This window comes from Astyanax mexicanus, chromosome 24, assembly GCF_023375975.1.
Source record: "Astyanax mexicanus isolate ESR-SI-001 chromosome 24, AstMex3_surface, whole genome shotgun sequence".
Lineage (NCBI taxonomy): Eukaryota > Metazoa > Chordata > Actinopteri > Characiformes > Acestrorhamphidae > Astyanax > Astyanax mexicanus.
The window spans coordinates 5793158-5814912 of NC_064431.1; the positions used below are offsets into that span (position 1 = coordinate 5793158).

The 21755-nt window shown below is 36.1% G+C and overlaps 2 protein-coding genes across 6 annotated transcripts; one reads left to right on the plus strand and one right to left on the minus strand.

The window, feature by feature from the left end:
- Positions 1-9386: 9386 nt before the first annotated feature.
- Positions 9387-18089, minus strand: LOC111195949 (coiled-coil domain-containing protein 106-like). Of its 3 annotated transcripts, none has more exons than XM_049471923.1 (6): positions 18010-18089; positions 15931-16012; positions 14300-14512; positions 13350-13397; positions 10563-10664; positions 9387-10475 (listed from the first exon to the last, which is right to left on the minus strand). In XM_049471923.1, exons 1-6 carry the CDS (start codon positions 18037-18039, stop codon positions 10171-10173), a joined length of 780 nt encoding a protein of 259 aa, XP_049327880.1. In that variant the 5' UTR covers positions 18040-18089; the 3' UTR covers positions 9387-10170. The 3 variants fall into 3 exon arrangements, with proteins under 3 accessions (XP_049327880.1, XP_049327879.1, XP_049327881.1); XM_049471922.1 differs by having other exon boundaries at positions 10563-10676; XM_049471924.1 differs by lacking the exon at positions 18010-18089 and adding an exon at positions 16608-16708 and having other exon boundaries at positions 10563-10676.
- Positions 16755-21215, plus strand: LOC125787549 (uncharacterized). Of its 3 annotated transcripts, none has more exons than XM_049471920.1 (5): positions 16755-17413; positions 17524-17637; positions 17786-17885; positions 18032-18139; positions 19240-19279. In XM_049471920.1, the coding sequence occupies exons 1-5, from the start codon at positions 17235-17237 to the stop codon at positions 19258-19260; spliced, it is 522 nt and encodes a 173-aa protein (XP_049327877.1). In that variant the 5' UTR covers positions 16755-17234; the 3' UTR covers positions 19261-19279. The 3 variants fall into 3 exon arrangements, with proteins under 3 accessions (XP_049327877.1, XP_049327876.1, XP_049327878.1); XM_049471919.1 differs by lacking the exon at positions 19240-19279 and adding an exon at positions 19941-21213 and having other exon boundaries at positions 16761-17413; XM_049471921.1 differs by lacking the exons at positions 16755-17413; positions 17524-17637; positions 19240-19279 and adding an exon at positions 19941-21215 and having other exon boundaries at positions 17745-17885.
- Positions 21216-21755: the final 540 nt, after the last annotated feature.

Genomic DNA, 21755 nt, shown 5'->3' on the forward strand with positions numbered 1-21755 from the left:
TCCCTCAGCAGAGGGAAGCATGAAGTGCTGTAAGATTTTGTGGGAAAACAAAACTGCACTGACTTTAGACTTGATAATAAAACACAGTGGATCAACACCAGCAGATGACAGACATGTCTCTTTATCCAAACCATCACTGATTGGTGGAAACTTCACACTAGACCTCGAGCAGTTTGGACTGTGTGTCTCTCCACTCTTCCTCCAGACTCTGCTCCCTTGATTTACAAATAAAATACAAAATATACTGATGATCAGTGATGGTTTGGAGAGACATGTCATCTGCTGGTGTTGATCCACTGTGTTTCCAGTACAGTTTTGTTTTCCCACAAAATCTTACAGCATCACTTCCTGCTTTTGTTTGCAAAAAAAAAAAAAACTGATATAGGAGGGAACTGTGTATAGATCTTCATGATTTCCTCTGATAGATATGAAACACTTTTCAACTCTAAACTTTCCTTTAGGCTAACTGTTCGGAGCAACATTTGTAAATGCGATTATGAGACAACTGGATGCAAACTTACCTTGCTTATCCTGTGATCATGTTATTACCATTCAGATGTTATTATATAATGTATTACACAGATCACAGAGTGATCTAATTTAAGCATATATTTATTTTCTTGTTGATGATTATGGCTTACAGCCGATGAAAACGCAAAAGTTATTATTTTAGAAAATTAGAATATTATGTAAGACCAGTTGGTACTTTTGGTAGTGTGGGCAGGGTGCCAAATCCTGCTGGAAAATGCAATCCCCATAAATCTCCATAAAAGTTCCCTCAGCAGATCTTCATGATTTCCTCTGATAGATATGAAACATTTTCCAACTCTAAACTTTCCTTTAGGCCAATGTTCGGAGCATGGGTCAACATCCCATTCACGTTCACATTTTGCCCATTTGTGCACAATTTCACTCGTGCAAGAGGGAGAAGGAAGGTTAATTGCCCCCTTCAGCACCCTGCACACAGCTGCCTGGTAACACAGCCTAGTCTGCACCCAGCCAGCCGTGCCACCGTGCCAAGAATAATAAATATTTATAGAAACTATGTGTGGAATAATGACAGGAATGAGGGATGTTACCACACATACGTGCGGTTGACTGCTACAACTCAGCAGCTCCGAAAGTAATGTTCTCGCTTCAACGTCACCGCCAGCTCCGTCAGTGCCCGCTGGGGCTTTTTATAAGTGGATTTTCCCTGTGGACGTTTTAAACAAGGTAATTACCACGGAGGACAGTAGGGTCAGTTGACGCCATCGCGGCTGAACAAGAGTAATATAAATTCTGCAGTTCAGGACAGCGTATACTGCCTGTCAGAAGTTGCCTGGGGGCAGCAGTTTTATTGCGAAATGAATTAAGGAGTACAAATAAACAGATTTTTATTGGTGTATTGGTTTGTAATCAGTGCCTTAACATTTAATCATACAATCTAACCAGGAAAACCAATCCAGGAAGAATAGCATAGGCATCTGCCCAAGCTAATGGGGATCCAGTAAATAAATTAAACAAATAATTAAATTTTAAATTTTAAATAATTAATTTTTAAAGAAGAACAGCTTGACTTCAAGAATAATAATAATAATAATAATAATAATAATAATAATAATAATAATAATAATAATAATACCCAAAAATACAATATTTTATTTTACAGATTATGAAGTACTAATCAAAAGTTTGGACAAACCTTCTCATTTAATTTTTTTTTTGTTCCTACATAATTAATATAAATTAATATTAACTGAAGGCACTTATACTATAAAGAACCACATAAGGAATCATGTATGTGGCTCTTATCTGAGGGGGCTGTTAACTAGCAATTTCTGTGGCTTGAAACTCTGAACTTGAACTTATCCTGTGAAACAGAGGAAACTCTTGGTCTTCCTTTTCTTGGTGCAGTCCTGATGAGAGCCAGTTTCATCATAATATTTTTAATAAATAGTCTTTGCAACTGCACTTGAGGAAACGTTCTTCAAAGTTCCGTGCACGAAAATGAAACCTCAAAAAAAGGTAAAAAAAAAAAAAACGTGGTATTTGGGTCTGTGGGACCCGTTTTCATTTTTTATCAAATGATACAAAAAAATATTTTTTCTAACTCAAACTCATTGGCATTGGCTCATTTGTTTGTGAGAAACATATATCAAAACACATTTTCGATAAACACACACTGTACACTGAGTGCGTGTGTGTGTGTGAATGAATTTTGCTGTGGTAAAAGTAGAGCAGGTAGGTTCCACCCTCTGGCATTCTTCCCGCTAAGCAGCCACTTTTCATTTAATTTATGTGCTATAGGTCACCGAATCGCCCGGGGCCGTTTCCCTCGCGATGAATAGGACAGCATATTTCATTTCATCTCTACTGCGCTTTGCAAAAAAAAATAAAAAATAGACCTGAAGTGTTCTTCTTCATATTTTGGATGATCAGCATCTCGAGAGCATATGGCTTCCAGAACTTCCAGAACTTTTTTTTTTTTTTATAGCTTTCTTTCTCCTCCAAGGCCTGGCTCTAATAAGCTGCAACGATGCTTGGGATTACGGGAGGGGGGCTGGGTGGTTTGAAGAGAAAAGAGAGGAGGCGGTCGTCTGTTGTTTTGGACTGCGAAATTAAAACGGGGGGCATCTCCGCGGACCCGGCCTGGGAAAATCACAGAGAAATCCTCCTAATACCGGCGCATCCTGTGTTTGTGGAAGTAGCGATGTTTGGGGCCCGAGCTCAGACGCTTTTGTTCTACTCTGTTGTCTTCAGTCAGCTAAATAGTTTGGATAGATTTAAGATTTAAGAGTCCTGAGATCGTTAACCCCTTGATCATATGTTTGGTCAAAGCCAAACGATTTATCGGCCAATATTTTTTTTTTAAAGATTCAGATGAAATGCCTGATTAACCCTTGTGTGGTGTTCATATTTTTGTTACTCGTTTACTTTGTCACTTGTATTTAATTCAGCAAAATGAAGCAATTTTACATTAAAATGCTTTACACATGCTTGCTTCACCTAAATTGCGAGCAATATAAACAGCTTACATGGTTAATATTTGCCCTTTACCTTTCTTATGTTACATTTCTTTTAAAAAGTGCTACTCTTTTTTTTATTAGTTTTTGAATAAAATGTAAAAGAAAATGAATTAAACTCAAGATATGAGTAGAAAATTTGTTTAGTTTCAAATTTACAAATGAAGCAATGTTTATTAGCCCTTGGCCAAACATACTGTATGTAATATAAATGTGTGTGGGGGGGGGGGGGGGGTTAAGCATTTTGTTTAAAAAAAAGTTAGAAAAAACTAAAACCTGAGAAGCCGATAAGAACGTGCTGCGCTCTGTAAATGAATGCAAAAAAAAAAAAAAACGCATGTGAGCATATTTGCTAGAGGGAGCCTTCACTCCAAGAAATATAATCCCGTCAACAGAACGGCCCTGTCACCGCCTCTTTGATGGAAATACCACACAGTAATTTAATATTTGTAGAGGCTTTTCCTGGGACATAACATAATTATCAACCTACAATTCAATAAAGGGACTCGGCGATCAGGGGCTTTAGCCTTTCAGCTACTTTTAATATGGCTTTGGTCTCTGGAGTCAGCACTGAAACCTTTGTTTGATTTGGTAGGCCAGGACATGAAAGCGAATGGCAACTGGCGGGCTGCTGAATGGTTTTAGAGCAAGCTATTCAGGAATTCCAAAATATTGTCCATGTTGATCATGGGTGGTAATCAAAAATGACTAGAATCTGCTTATCTAACTGCACCACAATACAAGGCAGGTATTTGGACTTTTGTTGTAGTAAAACATGATAAAAAAAAAATAAATACTTACCTTTGATGAAAAGCACACCTCCGCTCTCCCACAGCGTTCCCAAATCCTGAAATTTAAACAGTTCGTCCAAACACCCTTCAGACTGGGAGACACGGGGCATAATTTGCCCTGATAAATCACTGTTTCCACCGTTATCCAGCTCAAAGTAGCTCCACACCTCCTTACTAGAATCTGGAGAGCCCTGACATTTAAAACAAGGGATTAATAACTTATATAAATTAATAAAAAAAATGCACAAGAAGCTTATTTAAAAAAAGACACTGTTTACATCCTGTAGTGCTAGCTTCAGCTTTGAGCGACGGCTGCTACGCTATTGCGGAGTCTATGTATATATATATGTATATATATATATGTGTCTATATTATTTTCAGTTCAGTAGAGCTAGCATTATGGGATGTAAACAGTGTTTTTAATAAGCTTTTTGTGCACTTTTTAAGTTATTAATGCCTTGTTTTAAATGTCAGGGCTCTCTTTAGATTCTAGCACTGAGGTGTGGAGCTATTTTGTGTATCCATAGGGCTGGTTAGCATGCTGGCCAATCTTTATGCCTTTTCTTCCGTGATTCATTTTTCTTTGAATTTCTGTGCAAATATGCATCATAATAAATCAGGGAAAGAAAAATGAGCATTTAATATCTTCTCTTCAATGTTTAAAACTACACTGATGACAATAGGAAACAAAATGTGGAAGAAACCAAAATTTCACCAAACAGAAGCCTGGGGTCGTTTGCAGTTGGTCTAAAGAAATTTGTCGGACCATTTGTTTTAGAATGTCGCTTCAACAATTCATGATTCATTTGCATGCACGTTGAGAAAATCTCTCAGCTGCAAATCTTTTATTCCCATAGAAAATGATTGGTCGCTTGTAGCCAAATTGTGGCTACAAATCTTAAACTCCCATAGAGAATGACTGCTCTTTTGCCACTTGTCGTCAAATTGCAGGTACAAATCCCGTACTCCCATAGAAAATAAGTCGAGGCTAAATTCTCATACGCCCATCGAAAATGATCGGATGCTGGTCCCTTCCTTCCAAATCGCGGCGCCAATTAAAAATGTTTAGCTATTTTTTTTTTTTTGTATTCTTTTTTTATCTATATATCTATTTTAATAACAGCTCTTTGGGTGTAAAATTGGATCGTGAGATCACAATTTCGTTCCACCTCATGTACCACATGTGATGCGAATGACAATAAAATCTCCTTGAATCCTTGAATTATGGTCAGCTGGTAGCTCGCAAATGTCCGATTTGTCTTTTTAGGATCACCTACTTTCAACAATTCTGTATAACTAGTACTTTACCATTTAGATCAGAACATTTTAAAACACTCTTCCTTCAAACTCTTCAAACTGTTCCTTGTTTCCCCCAAGAGAGAACACAAGAGGAGGAAGGGTTAAGGCTGCTGCAGGTTGGGAGGGGTAATACCTGGCCTGAAACAAAAAAGGAAAAGGATAAGGAGGCCGAAAGTGCTCCTCCGAAGCCCGCTTCAGAACTCCCAGATCTCCACCAACATACTTCTCATATTAAAAGAAAACAAGTTACACAAATGAGACAGATGTTTCTTGTTTGTAATGACAGTTGCAATACCTCCCCCTCCCTCCCCATCTCCATCCGTCCCCCCCCCCCTTCACAAAGCACCAGGTTGTGCAACACAGGGAGACGAGAGGCCCTCGGAGAAGCACAGCCCGACACCAGACCACTTTATGAAATAAAGCCGGCTGACGACTGTTACCGTTTGACGAAGAAGGTCAAGCTTTGTGTTTGGATGATGCAGATTTCCTCCTTAAAATCCCTCCGCCATCCCCACTCGAAAGCCTGTCCAGGTGAGCCAACGTCTAACTGTACTGATACAAGCAAACAAACAAACTCTTTTTTTAATAGTCACATAAGGCTTATTAAAAGTGAAGGAGACAGTGCATCTAGATGGCAAACAAGACCTTTAACCCTTGTGTGGTGTTCATATTTTTGTTACTCGTTTACTTTGTTACTTGTATTTAAAATTAAGCAATTCTACATTAAAATGATTTACACATGCTTTCTTCACATAAATTACAAGCAAAACAAACAGCTTACATGGTTAATATTTGTCCTTTACCTTTCTTATGTTACATTTCTTTTAAAAAGTGCTACTCTTTTTTTTATTAGTTTTTTAATAAAATGTAAAAGAAAATGAATTAAACTCAAGATATGAGTAGAAAATTTGTTTAGTTTCAAATTTACAAATGAAGCAATGTTTATTAGCCTTTGGCCAAACATACTGTATGTAATATAAATGGTTTTTGGGGGGGGGGGTTAGGGTGTACAGTGTGTGTTTATAGAAAATGTGTTTTGATATATGTTTTTCACAAAAAATGAGCCAATGCCAATGAGTTTGAGTTAGAAAAAATATTTTTTAGTATCATTTGATGAAAAATGAAAATGGGTCGACCACACACCACACAAGGGTTAATCCAACTTCATTCTCGAATAATCCTCAAACCCAGAAGCCTAGTACCTCTGTTTACACATAACGCTAATCAGGGTGCCATTTTTATTAAGTTCTGCCCCTGAACAAAAGAGCCAAACAGCTAGCAGATTACTCTGAGAGAGGAGGAGGAACAGGGTGCTGGTGGAGAAGCCAGTCTTCGATGTGGAGATCTGCGCAAGCGCAGCAGCCAGAATATTATTGCATTATTGCAATAATGCATGCTACTTACTGTTCATCAGATTTAATCAGATTTATTTATCAGATTTTATCAGTGATGTAACATATGTTTCTGGGAGCTGGTTTTATTCGACTGGTAACGACTGCTGAGAATTAAAAAAAGCTGCAAAAACACAAAATACATCCATTAAAATTACAACACAGGCACTGCAAATACAGAAACACACTGTGTGCAATACATCTATATAATATATGAGTTTCACATTTTAAACTGAATTACTGGAATAAAGTAATAAAATAAACTTTTCAATGCTATTCTATTTTTTTATTGTGGAAACTTCACACTAGACCTCAAGCAGTTTGGACTGTGTGTGTTGGACTCTTCCTACAGACTCTGGTCACTTGATTAACAAATGAAATGTAAAATTTACTGATGATCAGTGATGGTTTGGAGAGGCATGTCTGTCATCTGCTGGTGTTGATCCACTGTGTTTTATTATCAAGTCTAAAGTCAGTGCAGTTTTGTTTTCCCTCAAAATCTTACAGCACTTCATGCTTCCCTCTGCTACTGACAACTTTTATGGAGATGCTGAGATTTCATTTTCCAGCAGGACTTGGCACACTGCCCACACTGCCAAAAGTACCAATTGGTCTTTAATGATATTCAAATTTTCTGAGCCAATGATTTTTGGGTTTTAATTGGCTGTAAGCCATAATCATCAACAATGGAAGAAATAAAACGGTTAAAATAGATCACTCTGTGTGTAATACTTCTATATAATATATGAGTTTCACATTTTGAACTGAATTATTTTAATAAGGTAACTTTTCAATGATATTCTTTTTTTTTTTTTTACACAGTTAGTATACTCAATTGTCTAAGGAGCCCACAAAGTTGCCGGGGCTTCCCTCTTAATGGCTTAAGATACTGTTAAAGATTGCCTAAAGCAGAATTCCACTCCAATGGAATTGACAGGCAAGACCTTGTCTGATGCATGCGCTCTGGCATGGCAGGCAGGAATCTATATTTGAAGTCACATATCTGAACAGTGACACAACTGCTAAACTGGTAAAGGTGGGGGAGTTTTCCATGCAACATAATATTGCGCCCTGTGACAAAGCCGCGAGGAATTTGAGGACACAGGTGTGGAGAATATTATGATAACATTACCAAGAGCAGAGTCGTGAGCTTGCTGTGTGACCAGAGAAAACGAACAGTAAAAGAACTCAACTGAAACGAGGTGAACAAGTGCACGATGTCCGTCACCTGGGATTCTGCTTCAGCTAGAATCCCACCAGCCACCTGTACTGTTGGACGCATGCTGGCATCGCTAAGTTTGGACACGGTTGTCCTGTGTATGCGTTCTGGTTGCACGGCCGGTGAGCACAGCGGATTAGTGGGCTGGGATTGGCTGTCAACACATGAGCGGTGGCTCTGGGTCAGACAGCTCGCGCACCTGTAGGGTTTCTAATTCGCCGCGCCGCGCTCGACGGAGACGGCCCGTGGACGAAACGTGTGTATCCGAAAGCCGCAGAGAGGGTTAGTGTGTCATAATAAGCTGCGCCGAGGCATGGCAGCCGTCACTGTTGGCTTCCCTGCTGTTAAAACATCGCTTTTGCACTGAGGGCGTTCATGCTGAAGCTGGCCAGCAGCCACGTGCTGAAAGGGTGAGAAAAGCACAGAGCGGGCCTGGCTCAGTTCCTCGCTTCTTTTAACCATCGCACCCTTGAGAAAAAAAAGGGCTTTCAGGCATTCAAATGATCAAATGAGGACATTAAATAATCATACACTACTGCTCTGAAAAAAAAGAGTTTCTTAGATTTTACCAAACTGAAAACCTCTGGAATATAATCAAAAGGAAGACGGATGATCACAAGCCATTAAACCAAACTGAACTGCTTGAATTTTCACCAGGAGTGAGCAGCATAAGCTTATCCAAAAGCAGTGTGTAAGACTGGTGGAGGAGAACATGATGCCAAGACGCATGAAAAACAGTGATTAAAACCAGGGTTATTCCACCAAATATTGAACTCTAAACTCTTAAAACTTTATGAATATGAACTTGTTTCCTTTGCATTATTTGAGGTCTGAAAGCTCTGCATCTTTTTAGTTATTTTTATTTCTCATTTTCTGCAAATAAATGCTCTAAATGATTTTTTTCTTTTTTTCATATCTGTATATTGCCAAATGTATTCACTCACCGTTCCAAATCATTGAATTCAGGTGTTTTAATTACTTCCATGAACACAAGTGTATATAAAAAGTAGGGTAACACTTTCTATGAATCAGGTATCTATAAAGCATTATAAATGCATTCATAAAACTTTATAAACCATTCATAATGCTCTATAACACTTGACATAAGCCTTTCTAACTATACATAAATGTTTATAAACTCAAACATAAAACGTTATAACACCACAGTATAAAGCTTTATACCACTAAGCGTTATAATGCATTATAATATATGTGTATTTGCTGTTCTTAGCATTATTAATGAGACCTGTTTCATAAAGCTTAATAGACGTTGAGTTAATTCACATAATGCTTTATAAAGATCCACAGCGATGCCTTCCCTCTAACTGCTATATGCTATAAAGAAAATTGTTCTGTAAATGCACATAACATCTAATGAACACTTATAAGCGCTTTTCACAGACTTTAAGTAAAGTGATGAGTTATTCCACATTAACAAAGGCATATGACAAATTATAAAGCTTCATAAGCGCTTTTTACAGACTTTAAGTAAAGTGATGAGTTATTCCACATTACCAAAGGCATATAACACATTATAAAGCTTCATAAGTGCTTTTCACAGACTTTAAGTAAAGTGATGAGTTATTCCACATTACCAAAGGCATATAACAAATTATAAAGCTTCATAAATGTTCCTTACAGCACGACAATGATTAATGTCTAAACAGAAAAACACAATTACTAGTTTGTACTTTAAACAAGGGTAGCATTTATTAACAATGCATACATTTTACATCAAATCTACTTAATGGATGTATACAAAAAAGATGCGAGTTTACAAACATATAACCCAAAACCATTAATATTTTACATTTTCTGTTTTTAAGAGAATCTAAAAAAACCTGCTCCTTCAAAAAGAAATCACTTATTATCTGAACATTTTCAATGCGTAAGTATTAATGACAAAACATATTCTAGAACTCACAAGGATATAAAAAATCTGCTCCTTCAAAAAGAACACACTTATTTTTATCTGAACATTTTTACTACTGAACTATGCCTGAAAAAACATTTTCAAGAATTCAGGAGAAGCTGAAAAAATATGTCCTTCAAAAAGAACATATTTAGGCAACACTTTATAATAACTTTAATTAATATACCATTAACTAATGATTAATAACTATTGTTTTTCACATTTTACGGAACTAAAAAGTGGCTAACATATTTGTAAATATTAATGAACACTTTGGAAACATGAACTTTAATTGATAAACATTTGTCAGGTTTGTCAGGTGATTTATTAATGTTCAAATTCTGATGATTTGTTAACATTTCTAAATATGAATATCCATGCTGAAAACTAAGTGCCATGTGTAAACATTTGTTGATATTCAAATTCTGATTAACTAATGCTTTGTTCACATTTACTTATCATTAGTTAAAAGCTTATTAATGAAAGTTATTATAAAGTGTTACCCATACTTCTTAACTTAATTAACTGAACAAATTAAATCCTGAACTATGCCTCAGTTGCTCATGGGTAACAGTTCTCCACATGATTTCATTTGCATGATTTTTTCCTTGATTTCATCAGTCGTTGCCTCTCGACACCTGTCCACAAATGTTGACAACTTCTCCACTTGGGCATTCCAGGGGGGGAGAGCCTGAAAGACACCAGGTGCCGCTAGAGCAAGCTCAGCAATCGGTGATGACCTGGATATGGTGTTGCGGTCCACTCCCACTTTTTGGAAAGCCTTCTTCATCGACCCACCCTGGTTAAAGGCTTGTAGGGCACGCTTGTAACGCAGGATTACTCCACGAACAGTTTTCGCTATGGAAGAAAAAACTGAATATCTGAATATACACATAAACCAGAGAACGTCTGCAAAATAAAACTAAAATCAATACTAGTTGTTACCTCGAGTGCGACTCAGGTCATCTTGCTTTGCTGATCTTGGTTTCTTCCCCTTCGAAAAAGGCTTCATCTCCTCATCAGATGATTCATCGATAGTTGATGATTCTGTGGAGAGAACTTGGCATGACAAAAAATTTATATTTAATGGTTGTCCTATTTGATATTCCACATTCATTTTAAGTAATTCTGAAACTGTTTTTGACAGAAAATAACAAATTAATTTTACAATACATGCCATAATGTCTGTCTTGTTTCATTCTTGAGATCTAAATAATTATTCACAGAAAAATACCCTTTATTGCTATCACTATTATATTGTACATTTACACAATCAAGTGCCAATGATCACTCCTTGTCTATTTTTCAGCTCCACTGAGCATATACAACACAGTACTGTTGTGTCTGATTTACTTGCACCAGCACAACACACACTAAAGGCTGAATTGTACAGTGGGGCAAAAAAAGTATTTAGTCAGCCACTGATTGTGCTCCTACTGAGAAAGTCAAGAGAGGTCTGTAGTTTTCATCATAGGTACACTTCAACTATGAGAGACAAAATGAGAAAAAAAACCCCAGAAAATCACATTGTAGGATTTTTTAAGTATTTGTAAATTATGGTGGAAAATAAATATTTGGTCACCCACAAACAAGCAAGATTTCTCTCACAGACCTGTAAATTCTTCTTTCCTCCACTCGTTATCTGTATTAATGGCACCTGTTTGACCTTGAACAGTCAGACTCCAAATTCAACCATGGCCGAGACCAAAGAGCTGTCGAAGGACACTAGGAAGAAAACTGAAGACCTGCATCAGGCTGGGCAGGCTGGGAAGAGTCAATCTACAATAGGCAGCAGGTAGGTGTAAATAAATCCACTGTGAGAGCAACTGTAAGAAAATAGAGGCCTACAAGACCAGTGATAATCTCCCTGGATCTGGGGCCCCATGCAAGATCTCATCCCATGGGGTCAAAAAGATCACAAGAACGGTGAGCAAAAATCCCAGAACTACACAGAGGGACGTGACGAATGACCTCAAGAGAGCTGGGACCAAATTAACAAAGGCTACCATCCGTAACACACTATGCCGAGAGAGACTCGAACCCTGCAGTGCCAGGTGTGTTCCCCTGCTTAAGTCCAGGCCTGTCTGAAGTTTGCCAGAGAGCATAGGAATGATCCAGAAGATGATTGGGAGAATATCATGTGGTCAGATGAAACCAAAATAAAACTTGTTGTTTTTGGAGGAAGAAGAATGCAGAGTTGCACCATACCTACTGTGAAGCATGGGGGTGGAAACATCAGGTTTTGGGGCTGTTTTTCTGCAAAAGGGGCAGGACGAGTGATCCGGGTTTAGGGAAGTTATATCAGGGCCATGTATTGTGAGATTTTAAGCCAAAACCTCCTTCCATCAGTGAGAGCACTGAAGATGGAACGTGTCTGGGTCTTTTAGCATTACAATGACCCCAAACACACCACTGTGGTTCGGTAAAAAGCATGTCAAGCCTAGCCAGTCTCCAGACCTCAACCCCATAGAAAATTTGTGGAGGGAGTTGAAAGTCCATGTTGCCCCAAAACATCACTGCTCTAGAGAAGATCTGCATGGAGGAATGGGTCAAAATACCAGCTACAAACCTGGTGTGTGCAAACCTGGTGAGGACTTAAAAGAAAACATTTGGCCTCTGTCATTGCCAACAAATGTTATGTTAAAAGGATTGCGTTGAACTTTTGTTATTGACGAAATACTTATTGTCGACCATCATTTACAAACAAATTTTTTAAAAATCCTACAATGTGATTTCCTGGATTTTTTTCTCAATTTGTCTCTAATAGTTGAAGTGAACCTATGATGATAATTACAGACCTCTCACATCTTTCTAAGTAGAAGAACTTGCACAATCAGTGGCTGACTAAATACTTTTTTTCCCATGCATGGCGCATCCTCTGAAAATGCACTATGCTGTTGTGCGCCTCTATACATGTGCATTTTGTGTGTCTCTGTCACTCTGCTGTTTCACTGCAACGGAGGGAATGTGTAAGCAGAACCATAAGGCTAAACAGATCAATCCAGGGTATCTGCATGTGTGGGGACTTTTTGGATCGGTTTTGCAGACAGGGATTAAGCCTTGTCTAGGACTAAACAAAATTTTGAATGGAGATTTCCCATTGCAAGACAAATATAGTCCACGACTAGGCTTAATCCCTGTCCGGGAAACCACCCCTTTAAGACTTTTTTAAAACCACTCAGACACAAATGTAAGACCACTGTAATAATAAAATAGCAAGTACATAAACCCAGTATGATAATTATAACGAAATGGAATATGAATGATGAACGTATAAGGATATTATTTAATATCAAGGTAATGAATAATATTTCATAATAATACCACAAACCTACAAAACCTACAAACCTACTTATTAAGCCACTATATGTACTTCAAGCTTTCCCATGCCCCATACATTGCAACCCAGCTATCTGGACCAGACGACCGTATTTCCACTAAAGGACATGTAGGCCCAGTTCTCAACCATCGAAACATGCTGTGCACCAGGCTACGGCATAAGGTACGCATAGGAAATGCGTGGGGTACAGTGCAGATTTGATGCAAAAGCATATATTGTCACACAATTGACAACATAATTGATGTTGTCACTGCATTGCTAAGAATAACCCAACATTCAAATAATACCTGCCCTGTGGTAAGAACAGAGTGAAGGGAGGATAATAAAGAATAAATTATGTAAAATATTGTCCCTTGACCGTTTTTATGAAGTAAATAATAGTTTTAACTTACCTGCTATCTCACCACTTGACTCTTCCTCTGTTCCAATAGCCTTCTTTCCTGAGTAGAATAAATCACATTTAAGTATTCCAAATAGGTCAAGTTTACAAGTGCTTCTTTGAATTTAATAGATTTAAGTTTGCTGCTTTTGCAAGAACTCCAAGTGAAACCAACATATAGTGCCAGATCTGTGTAGGTAACTGTACATTGACCCATAATCAGTTACTTCTGTGCTGCATTTAGCATCAAAGCTTGTATCTGTACATTGTGATTCTTCAGGTGTTGATATAGTGTGTGTCATTACAGGTACAAATCATGTTTTTTTTAAACTAAAAATTACATTGTACTTATTTTTTTTTTTGTTATTTTCGAACATAGACTGCTCTATTAAGTAATAAAAATTCTACAGCATTATCTGCACAAGCCATGCATAAAGCACCAAAAAGTTTTTGCTAACTCTTTACCCCTGATTAGTAAAAATGCACATTTCATGTGTAGTTCAAGAAGTGTATTTCATGTAAAGAATAAAGAAAAATATATAACTGTTCATCATAAAGTAATAAAATTAGTTGGTGGATAGAGTAAGTTTGTAAGCTTTAATATAAAGAATTGCTGACATAATTAAACACCAAAGTATAAGTGACAATGTGGATTTTTTTGTAAAAATTAGCATGTTGTAGTTTTCAGTTTTGTCAAAAACAGAACATGTAGTAATGACAGCAACTGTTACAGTCACAATACTATAATATTTCAAATACTAACTGCAACAAGTAAAAACAAATGTAGTGATTTTACTGTAAAATTAGTGAAATTATCTCAGGATCCCAAACTATAACTAGCACAATGGAAATGTTTCAGTGAAACAAAGGTTAATTGCTGTCAGTCAATATGCATGTACATTATAGCCTATACACATGTTGGAAAAAGGTAGGGATTTTGTATGGTTATGTTTAGATAATTACCTTTTACTTTGGGAGTGGCTGTAGATGATCCTGAAACACTGGACACTGAAGGGCTTGACGATGGTCTACCTGTCATTCGTGAAAGCTGCTCCTTAAGGAATTCCTTGTCAGATTGAAGATGTTTTATTGTTTCCTGAAGACATTTATTTTTTTCTTTTTCAGTTTCAAGATGCATCTTCATGATCTGCAAGTCTTGCAAGACGGTTGGCGATACTGAAATAGATGACCAACAGAATTTCATTTTTAAATATTGTTAAATAATTATATTTATACATTTATGTATCACATCTGTACATCATTTTGACATGCTGTACATGTCAAAGAGTAGAGTCAAGGGTTTGTTCGTTCAAGACTGCGTTTGCATTTTAGGTTAATTGGAAACAGGTATCATGATTGGATATAAACGGACATAAGGGATCATAAGCAAGGAAGGGGGAGGTTCTGACAAGTCCATTTTTCAAATTGTGTTTGGAAATCAGGGACGTCCGTGTCCTTCAGGCTGAAGAGGAAAAGGAATGCCCGGATTGTTCTCAGCGCAAAGTTCAAACCCAGCATCTCTGATGGTAAGGGGGTGTGTTATTGTGTTGGTGCCCATGAAATAGATAACTTGCACATCAGTAAAGGCACCAAGCTGAAGGTACATCCAGGTTTAGGAGCAACATATGCTGCCATCCAAGCAACGTCTTTTTCAGAAATGTCCCTACTTATTTCAGCAGGACAATGTCGAGACACATTCTGCACGTGTTACAACAGCAAGGATTTATAGTAAAGGATTGTCGGTACTAGACTAAACTTTTTTTGCAGTGTGTTGCAGACATCAAATTTAAAGTGAGTGAATATTTGCAAAAAACAATAGTTTAATAATAGTTTATTACTTTGAAATATCTTGTCTTTGTAGTGTATTCAATTAAATATGGGTTGAAAAGGATTTGTAAATCATTGTATTCTATTTTTATTTATGTTCTATACAACGTCCCAACTTCACTGGAATTGGGGTTGTAAAAACATTCAGAGTAATGATATCACACAGAAGTTCAAAATAGTCATATTACATAAACTAGCATACCACAGATTTTGTCAAGGTGGGGTAATAGCCATGGATCACATTGAGCACATTTTAATGGGTCTTGTGGGACAAGCACATTTTGTATTGCAGGCTGAAAATGATCCACTATCCACTATATATATATATATAATTTATATATATATATATATATATAATATATTTATATTTGAACATAATAGTCATTTTGGATTTTAGAAAAATGTTTTTGGGGGAAGTGGGCTAGTGTACTGTAGGACCCTGTGGTATGGCCTAAGCTTTTGTCCTTAATTGTTTTTTTTCTTCTTACATTACTTGTGCTTTTACACTTTTACTAGAATAAACTTGATACTTCAACTTTTTTTTTACACCCTAGTATCTATACTTCTACTTGAGTAATAATTGTGGATACTTTTGACATCTTTATTTTTTGAAATAGCTGAAACTATTCAGTTATGTGGCTCATCAGGTAGAATTTAGAAACATTGAATTCTACACATATATAAAATCAGATAGTGTACTACCCAACAAGAAATATTTTTTTTTTGAGTAAACTTATAACAAGCACATGTTAAACCTGAATACTTGCCTGCTTTACTCTGCTGTGGTGGTAGAACATTTGCCTCAGATGTTTCATTTGAAACGGCCTTCTTCCGTCCACGCGTGTCCATCTATGAAAAATAATAACTTATTAACAACTAACCTTGCTATTAAAGGTTTCACATTTATATATATAAACAGATTAGTAAGTAAGTAATTTTGGTCAGATTATCAATAGAAACTAATATAGGACATTCAACTGTATGTAACAGAAAGCAACAAAATGTATATATATATATATATATATACATTTTGTTGCTTTCTGTTACATACAGTTGAATGTCCTATATTAGTTTCTATTGATAATCTGACCAAAATTACTTATAGCTAATCTGTATAGTTAGGAGTCACTGCAGTCTGGAGTTGTCATGGCTAGTTAATGTTAGCTCATTAATTAGGTCATTTTAACAAACACAACAATAAAACAGTCTAAAACATTAACTTTTACTACAGCTATATTACATATATAACGTTAACTATATTATTTGTAGAAAAAAACGAGTTTAGCTAATAGCTAGCCAGCAGGTAACTGTATGCTGCTAAATTAGTTGACTAGCAGCACATTGGGTAAATTAGCAAGATACCTAGCTAGTTTACCACATTATAGCTGCTTATGTTGACTGACCTACAATTAAGATTTTTAAGTTTACAGATTTTGAATCGCACCTTAAGAAAGACGGCTGTATGGCTGATTTGCTTCTGTAGCAGCAGTCTGAAAATGTCCGTTTTACTCTCAGTGCTTGAAATGAGGTCCTATAACAAAGTTGGTTTATCACTTCCTATCCCCGCCACCACTAGAGGGAGCCCGCGAGGGAGTCCAAAATTAATACAAGTGAATGGAGTTAAACGGATACAAACTCAAATTTCGTGACATTTCTTGGATTTTGGAAAGTAGAATGATATATTTTGATAAAATAGCAAAAAAATAACATATATTTCAGTTTTTGTACAGAATTTACAGGTTTTAGTTAGTAAAGGCGCTAACATTACTGCTTTTGTATGATGATGTGGGTGAGCTGATGCTGGAGTTACAGCTAGAGCATGTTTAAAACGTTTAAAAGCTTTAAAAATGTATGCCCGCAATACTAAAACATCTGATATGGTTTTGTGTTGAGAAAATTAGAAGATATTAGAGGAGAAGAAATTCTCAAGTGGGTATTCTCCTCTCTAGAGATTCTCTGCTTACAGTTCTTTGCTGCATCACATGACTACAGCTCCTCCTTTCAAGCTAAACGCGGGACGCGTTTCTGGACAGAAGCAAACTGAGGCTGTGGTAATAGTACGCAGGGTAAAATGACATTAATTCAAAGAGAAATTCTTGGATTATTAAGAGGCAGGGATAATCTTCGAAACAGATGTAAGATTGTGCGATGGATGCAGAAAAAAATAATTCTGCCCAGAGCAATGAAATGCAACTCATGCAAGAAAAAAATGAAGTTACACAAACGGTTCCAAGGAGATGGATATCAGTGGTGAGATTTTGATTACTATTTACTTAATAGTAAAAAATATACATTTGTTGCAGTATGTTAACGAATCAAATATAGATGTATTTAATGTAAACTCCTAATTATTTTGCCAGGTGTTGCACAAGGAATGCACATCACCATACAGACATTACGGCTTCTGTCCGGAAGGGGTCTATGTTTTTTCGCTCCCGTTTATCTCTGCGACAACACTTAGAGTTCATCTATAGGTAAGCAATTATGTATTGTTTGTGAAAAATATATAAACTTTACAGTAAACTAAATGCCACCAAGACATTATTTTACTATTAATGTTTTTTAACAGTAGCTATAGTAACAATATGGCTACAGACAATATTCACAATATCCAATCCTAAGATTTTCTCAGGGCCTGAGACAGAGACAGATGGACCTTATTGAGGATGGGATAGCTGGCAGTAGCAGAACTCTGACCAAAATGACATCAGCTTTGAGAAAAGTAAGAACATTTTCATTATCCTAAATAGTTGTTAACCCTAATTTAAACACTTCACCAAGCAAAGTACATGACATAATAATGTAATAATAATAATAATAATTATATTTTTATAAGAAAATCTTACCTGTAATTTGTCTGTGCTCAAGGTCTGCATTTCAGCGATGACAAAACTTCGACAGCGTGGAGGGATGCGTGTTGGGGGCCCACACCACTTTGTGATGATAGATGAGAGTAAATTCTCACACAAAAGAAAGGTGCAGATGTTTGACTAACCTGGGGTGTTTTTCCCAAAACTTTGGAACATCAAAATAAAGATGAATCTTCAAGTACAAGCATTTCACTAAAACATTTGCTTCGTAAGTTACGTAGTACCTAAACTGGTTTGTAACCCAATACAATTCAGAGCCACTTGTAACTCAAGAACCCCTTTCAGTTTTTTAGGTACATTTTCACCTAAAAAATGACAGGTGCTGCCAAAGTTCCTTAAAAATCCCAGATGTGCTTGATATGCACATTTTATATATATATATATATATATATATATATATATATATATATATATATATATTAGGGGTGTCACGATTCTCGAAATCCTTGATTCCATTTTATTTCCGATTTGAGGGTCACGATTCGATTCGATTCTCGATTTAATTTTTTTTTACAGCAGAGAGGCATATGCCTCATTAAATTTAAATAATATACTATTTATTAAGATATATATGTAATGCCATCTAGTGGCTTTTTTTGGTAGCAACAGTGTGCACTATTAAAACAGCAACATAAAATAATAAAAAAAAGGAACGGTCATGTACAAAATAACAGAACAATTAAAGCCTTAACAAACTGAACTCTATCCTACTATAACAATTAAACATGAAAAATAAGACTGAGAATGACAAGTCTTTAAGAAAGATATATTATTAACTTTATCTGAGAGAAAGATGTTTTTTTTATTCAAATGAAGCGTGACATTATGTGACAATGGGAAGGCCCTTAGTACATGTAGTAATGAATACTTTTTATAGTTATAGTTTAACACCAGAATGGCATTGATGATAATTGTGATTTATTGATAACACAATAAGCCACCTACTGTATGGAAGATAAGTATTTGATACACAAACGATTTTGCAAGTTTTCCCACCTACAAAGAATGGAGAGATATGTCATTTTTTATTGTAGAAAACCAGAGAAATTTCACATTGTATGATTTTTAAATAATTAATTTGCATTTTATTGCATAAAATAAGTATTTGATCATCTACCAACCAGCAAGAATTCTGTCTTTAACAGACCTGCACCCTTTTCTTTACTAAGTTTCTCCTATTCTGACTTTTTCTGGCTGTGTTTGAAGGTCCTGGAGTGTCCTACCTAGACCTGAACCCAATAGAAAATCTTCGGCAGGTGAAACTCAATGTTACCCAGCAACAGCCCTGAAACCTGAAAGATTTGGAGAAGATCTGTATTGAGGAGTGAACCAAAATCCCTTCTACAGCGTGAAGTCTAAACTTGACCTCTGTAATTGCCAGAATTCTTGCTGGTTGGTAGATGATAAAATTATTTTTTTTGTTGCAATAAAATGCAAATTAATTATCTAAAAATCATACAATGTGATTTTCTGGATTTTTACATTTTTTTTTATTTTTTCTCTCACTGTTGAAGTGTACCTATGATAAAAAATACAGATCTCTACATTCTTTGTAGGTGGGAAAACTTGCAAAAGCTGCAGTGTATCAAATTATTTTCCTCACTGTATGTAAGAACCTATGTTACTTTTATTATATTAGAGCATATGTTATTATGAAATTCATTCTTCAAAATGTATATAAATAAACAATATATATTTTTCCTGCCATTCTAGCTGGTCAATGTTGCATATTTTAAAGAGATTTCATATGTATGATAAAATGAACCACCCTCTAATGTTCAGTAATTAAAAATGTAGGTGCACATAAAAAACTATTGACCATGTATATGTTAAAATAATGTATTGTGTAATGCAAAGCGTTTAATTGAAGTCCATAACTTTCTTTATTTTCTTAAATGTTTTTACAGTACAATCGTGGACGTGTAGGTTCTACCTGGCGACGGAGCAAAAAGTGGGTACTAGGAATTCTTGAAGTGGGCGTTACCACCCGGAAGCCCATACTGAAAATCGTCTCCAAGAGGTCGAGTGCACAGATGCTACCTGTTGTGAGACACTATGTGAGAAGAGGCACCAGTATCATTACTGATGAGTGGCGAGCGTACAGAGGTCTTTCAGATCTTGGATATGACCACCATACTGTTTGCCACAAGAGACATTTTGTACATCCACTCACTAGGGCTCACACCCAGCACCTGGAGAGGGCTTGGCAAAAATTCAAGGTTGATGTGTGGCGACACAGAGCAAACCGAAACACAAAACTCCTGAAACAGTACCTGAAGATTATAGAATGGGAACACTGGCTCGCCAAGAAGCACAAATGGGGTATACTGGGAAGACTGCTCCATGACATTAGAAAAATGTATAAAAGCCATTCTTAATTAAATAGTCCAGAGGAGCATTCAGAATAGTGGATCTTAGCATCTGCAGTCATTAAATGCAAAAATACATAATCTGTATTAATATGTTTTAATATTGGCACATAGTTTGACAGTGTGTTCAAGGATATTTTTAATAATAGAGGCAAATATGTCCAGCTAATTTCCATCCATGTAATTTAATATTTTGGCCACGTTCGTTATGGTTTTTGCAATATAAAAATAGTACTGAAATTCAGATTTACACTTTTCTGACTCTAAATCAATTACTGATAAAAACAGAAAATGTAAAATATTAATGGTTTTGGGTTATATGTTTGTAAACTCGCATCTTTTTTGTATACATCCATTAAGTAGATTTGATGTAAAATGTATGCATTGTTAATAAATGCTACCCTGTTTAAAGTACAAACTAGTAATTGTGTTTTTCTGTTTAGACATTAATCATTATCGTGCTGTAAGGAACATTTATGAAGCTTTATAATTTGTTATATACCTTTGGTAATGTGGAAGAACTCATCACTTTACTTAAAGTCTGTAAAAAGTGCTTATGAAGCTTTATAATTTGTCATATGCCTTTGTTAATGTGGAATAACTCATCACTTTACTTAAAGTCTGTAAAAAGTGCTTATGAAGCTTTATAATTTGGCATATGCCTTTGTTAATGTGGAATAACTCATCACTTTACTTAAAGTCTGTGAAAAGTGCTTATAAGTGTTCATTAGATGTTATGTGCATTTACAGAACAATTTTCTTTATAGCATATAGCAGTTAGAGGGAAGGCATCGCTGTGGATCTTTATAAAGCATCTCAACGTCTATTAAGCTTTATGAAACAGGTCTCATTAATAATGCTAAGAACAGCAAATACACATATATTATAATGCATTATAACGCTTAGTGGTATAAAGCTTTATACTGTGGTGTTATAACGTTTTATGTTTGAGTTTATAAACATTTATGTATAGTTAGAAAGGCTTATGTCAAGTGTTATAGAGCATTATGAATGGTTTATAAAGTTTTATGAATGCATTTATAATGCTTTATAGATACCTGATTCATAGAAAGTGTTACCAAAAGTAGCTCAGTGAATTCCAGTATAGTACCAGCATGATAGGATACCACCTGTGCAACAAGTCTAGTCGTGAAATTTCCGCATTACTAAATACTCCACAATCAAGTGTCAGTGCTATTATAATACAGTGACTGAGAACAACAGAAATTCTGGTAGGCCAAGAGAGTGGGGTCAGAAGATGCTGGCACATAGAGTGTGCGGATGTCACCAACACAGTTGCCAGGAGAACAGTTCCTGCCAAGTGTAAAGTTTGGTGGAGGAGGGATCATAGAC

What these genes read in the sequence shown, in the direction of transcription:
- LOC125787549 (XM_049471919.1), top strand. Translation starts at nt 17,235, where the DNA reads ATGACATTAATTCAAAGAGAAATTCTTGGATTATTAAGAGGCAGGGAT. An exon ending in CACTTAGAGTTCATCTATAG is followed by an intron (nt 17,638 to 17,785) that starts GTAAGCAATTAT and finishes TCCAATCCTAAG; the next exon opens with ATTTTCTCAGGGCCTGAGAC. An exon ending in AATTCTCACACAAAAGAAAG is followed by an intron (nt 18,140 to 19,940) that starts GTGCAGATGTTT and finishes ATGTTTTTACAG; the next exon opens with TACAATCGTGGACGTGTAGG.
- LOC111195949 (XM_049471922.1), bottom strand. Translation starts at nt 18,039, where the DNA reads ATGCAGACCTTGAGCACAGACAAATTACAG. An exon ending in TGAGCACAGACAAATTACAG is followed by an intron (nt 16,013 to 18,009) that starts GTAAGATTTTCT and finishes TATTTTTCATAG; the next exon opens with ATGGACACGCGTGGACGGAA. An exon ending in GTCAAGTGGTGAGATAGCAG is followed by an intron (nt 10,677 to 13,349) that starts GTAAGTTAAAAC and finishes TGTCATGCCAAG; the next exon opens with TTCTCTCCACAGAATCATCA.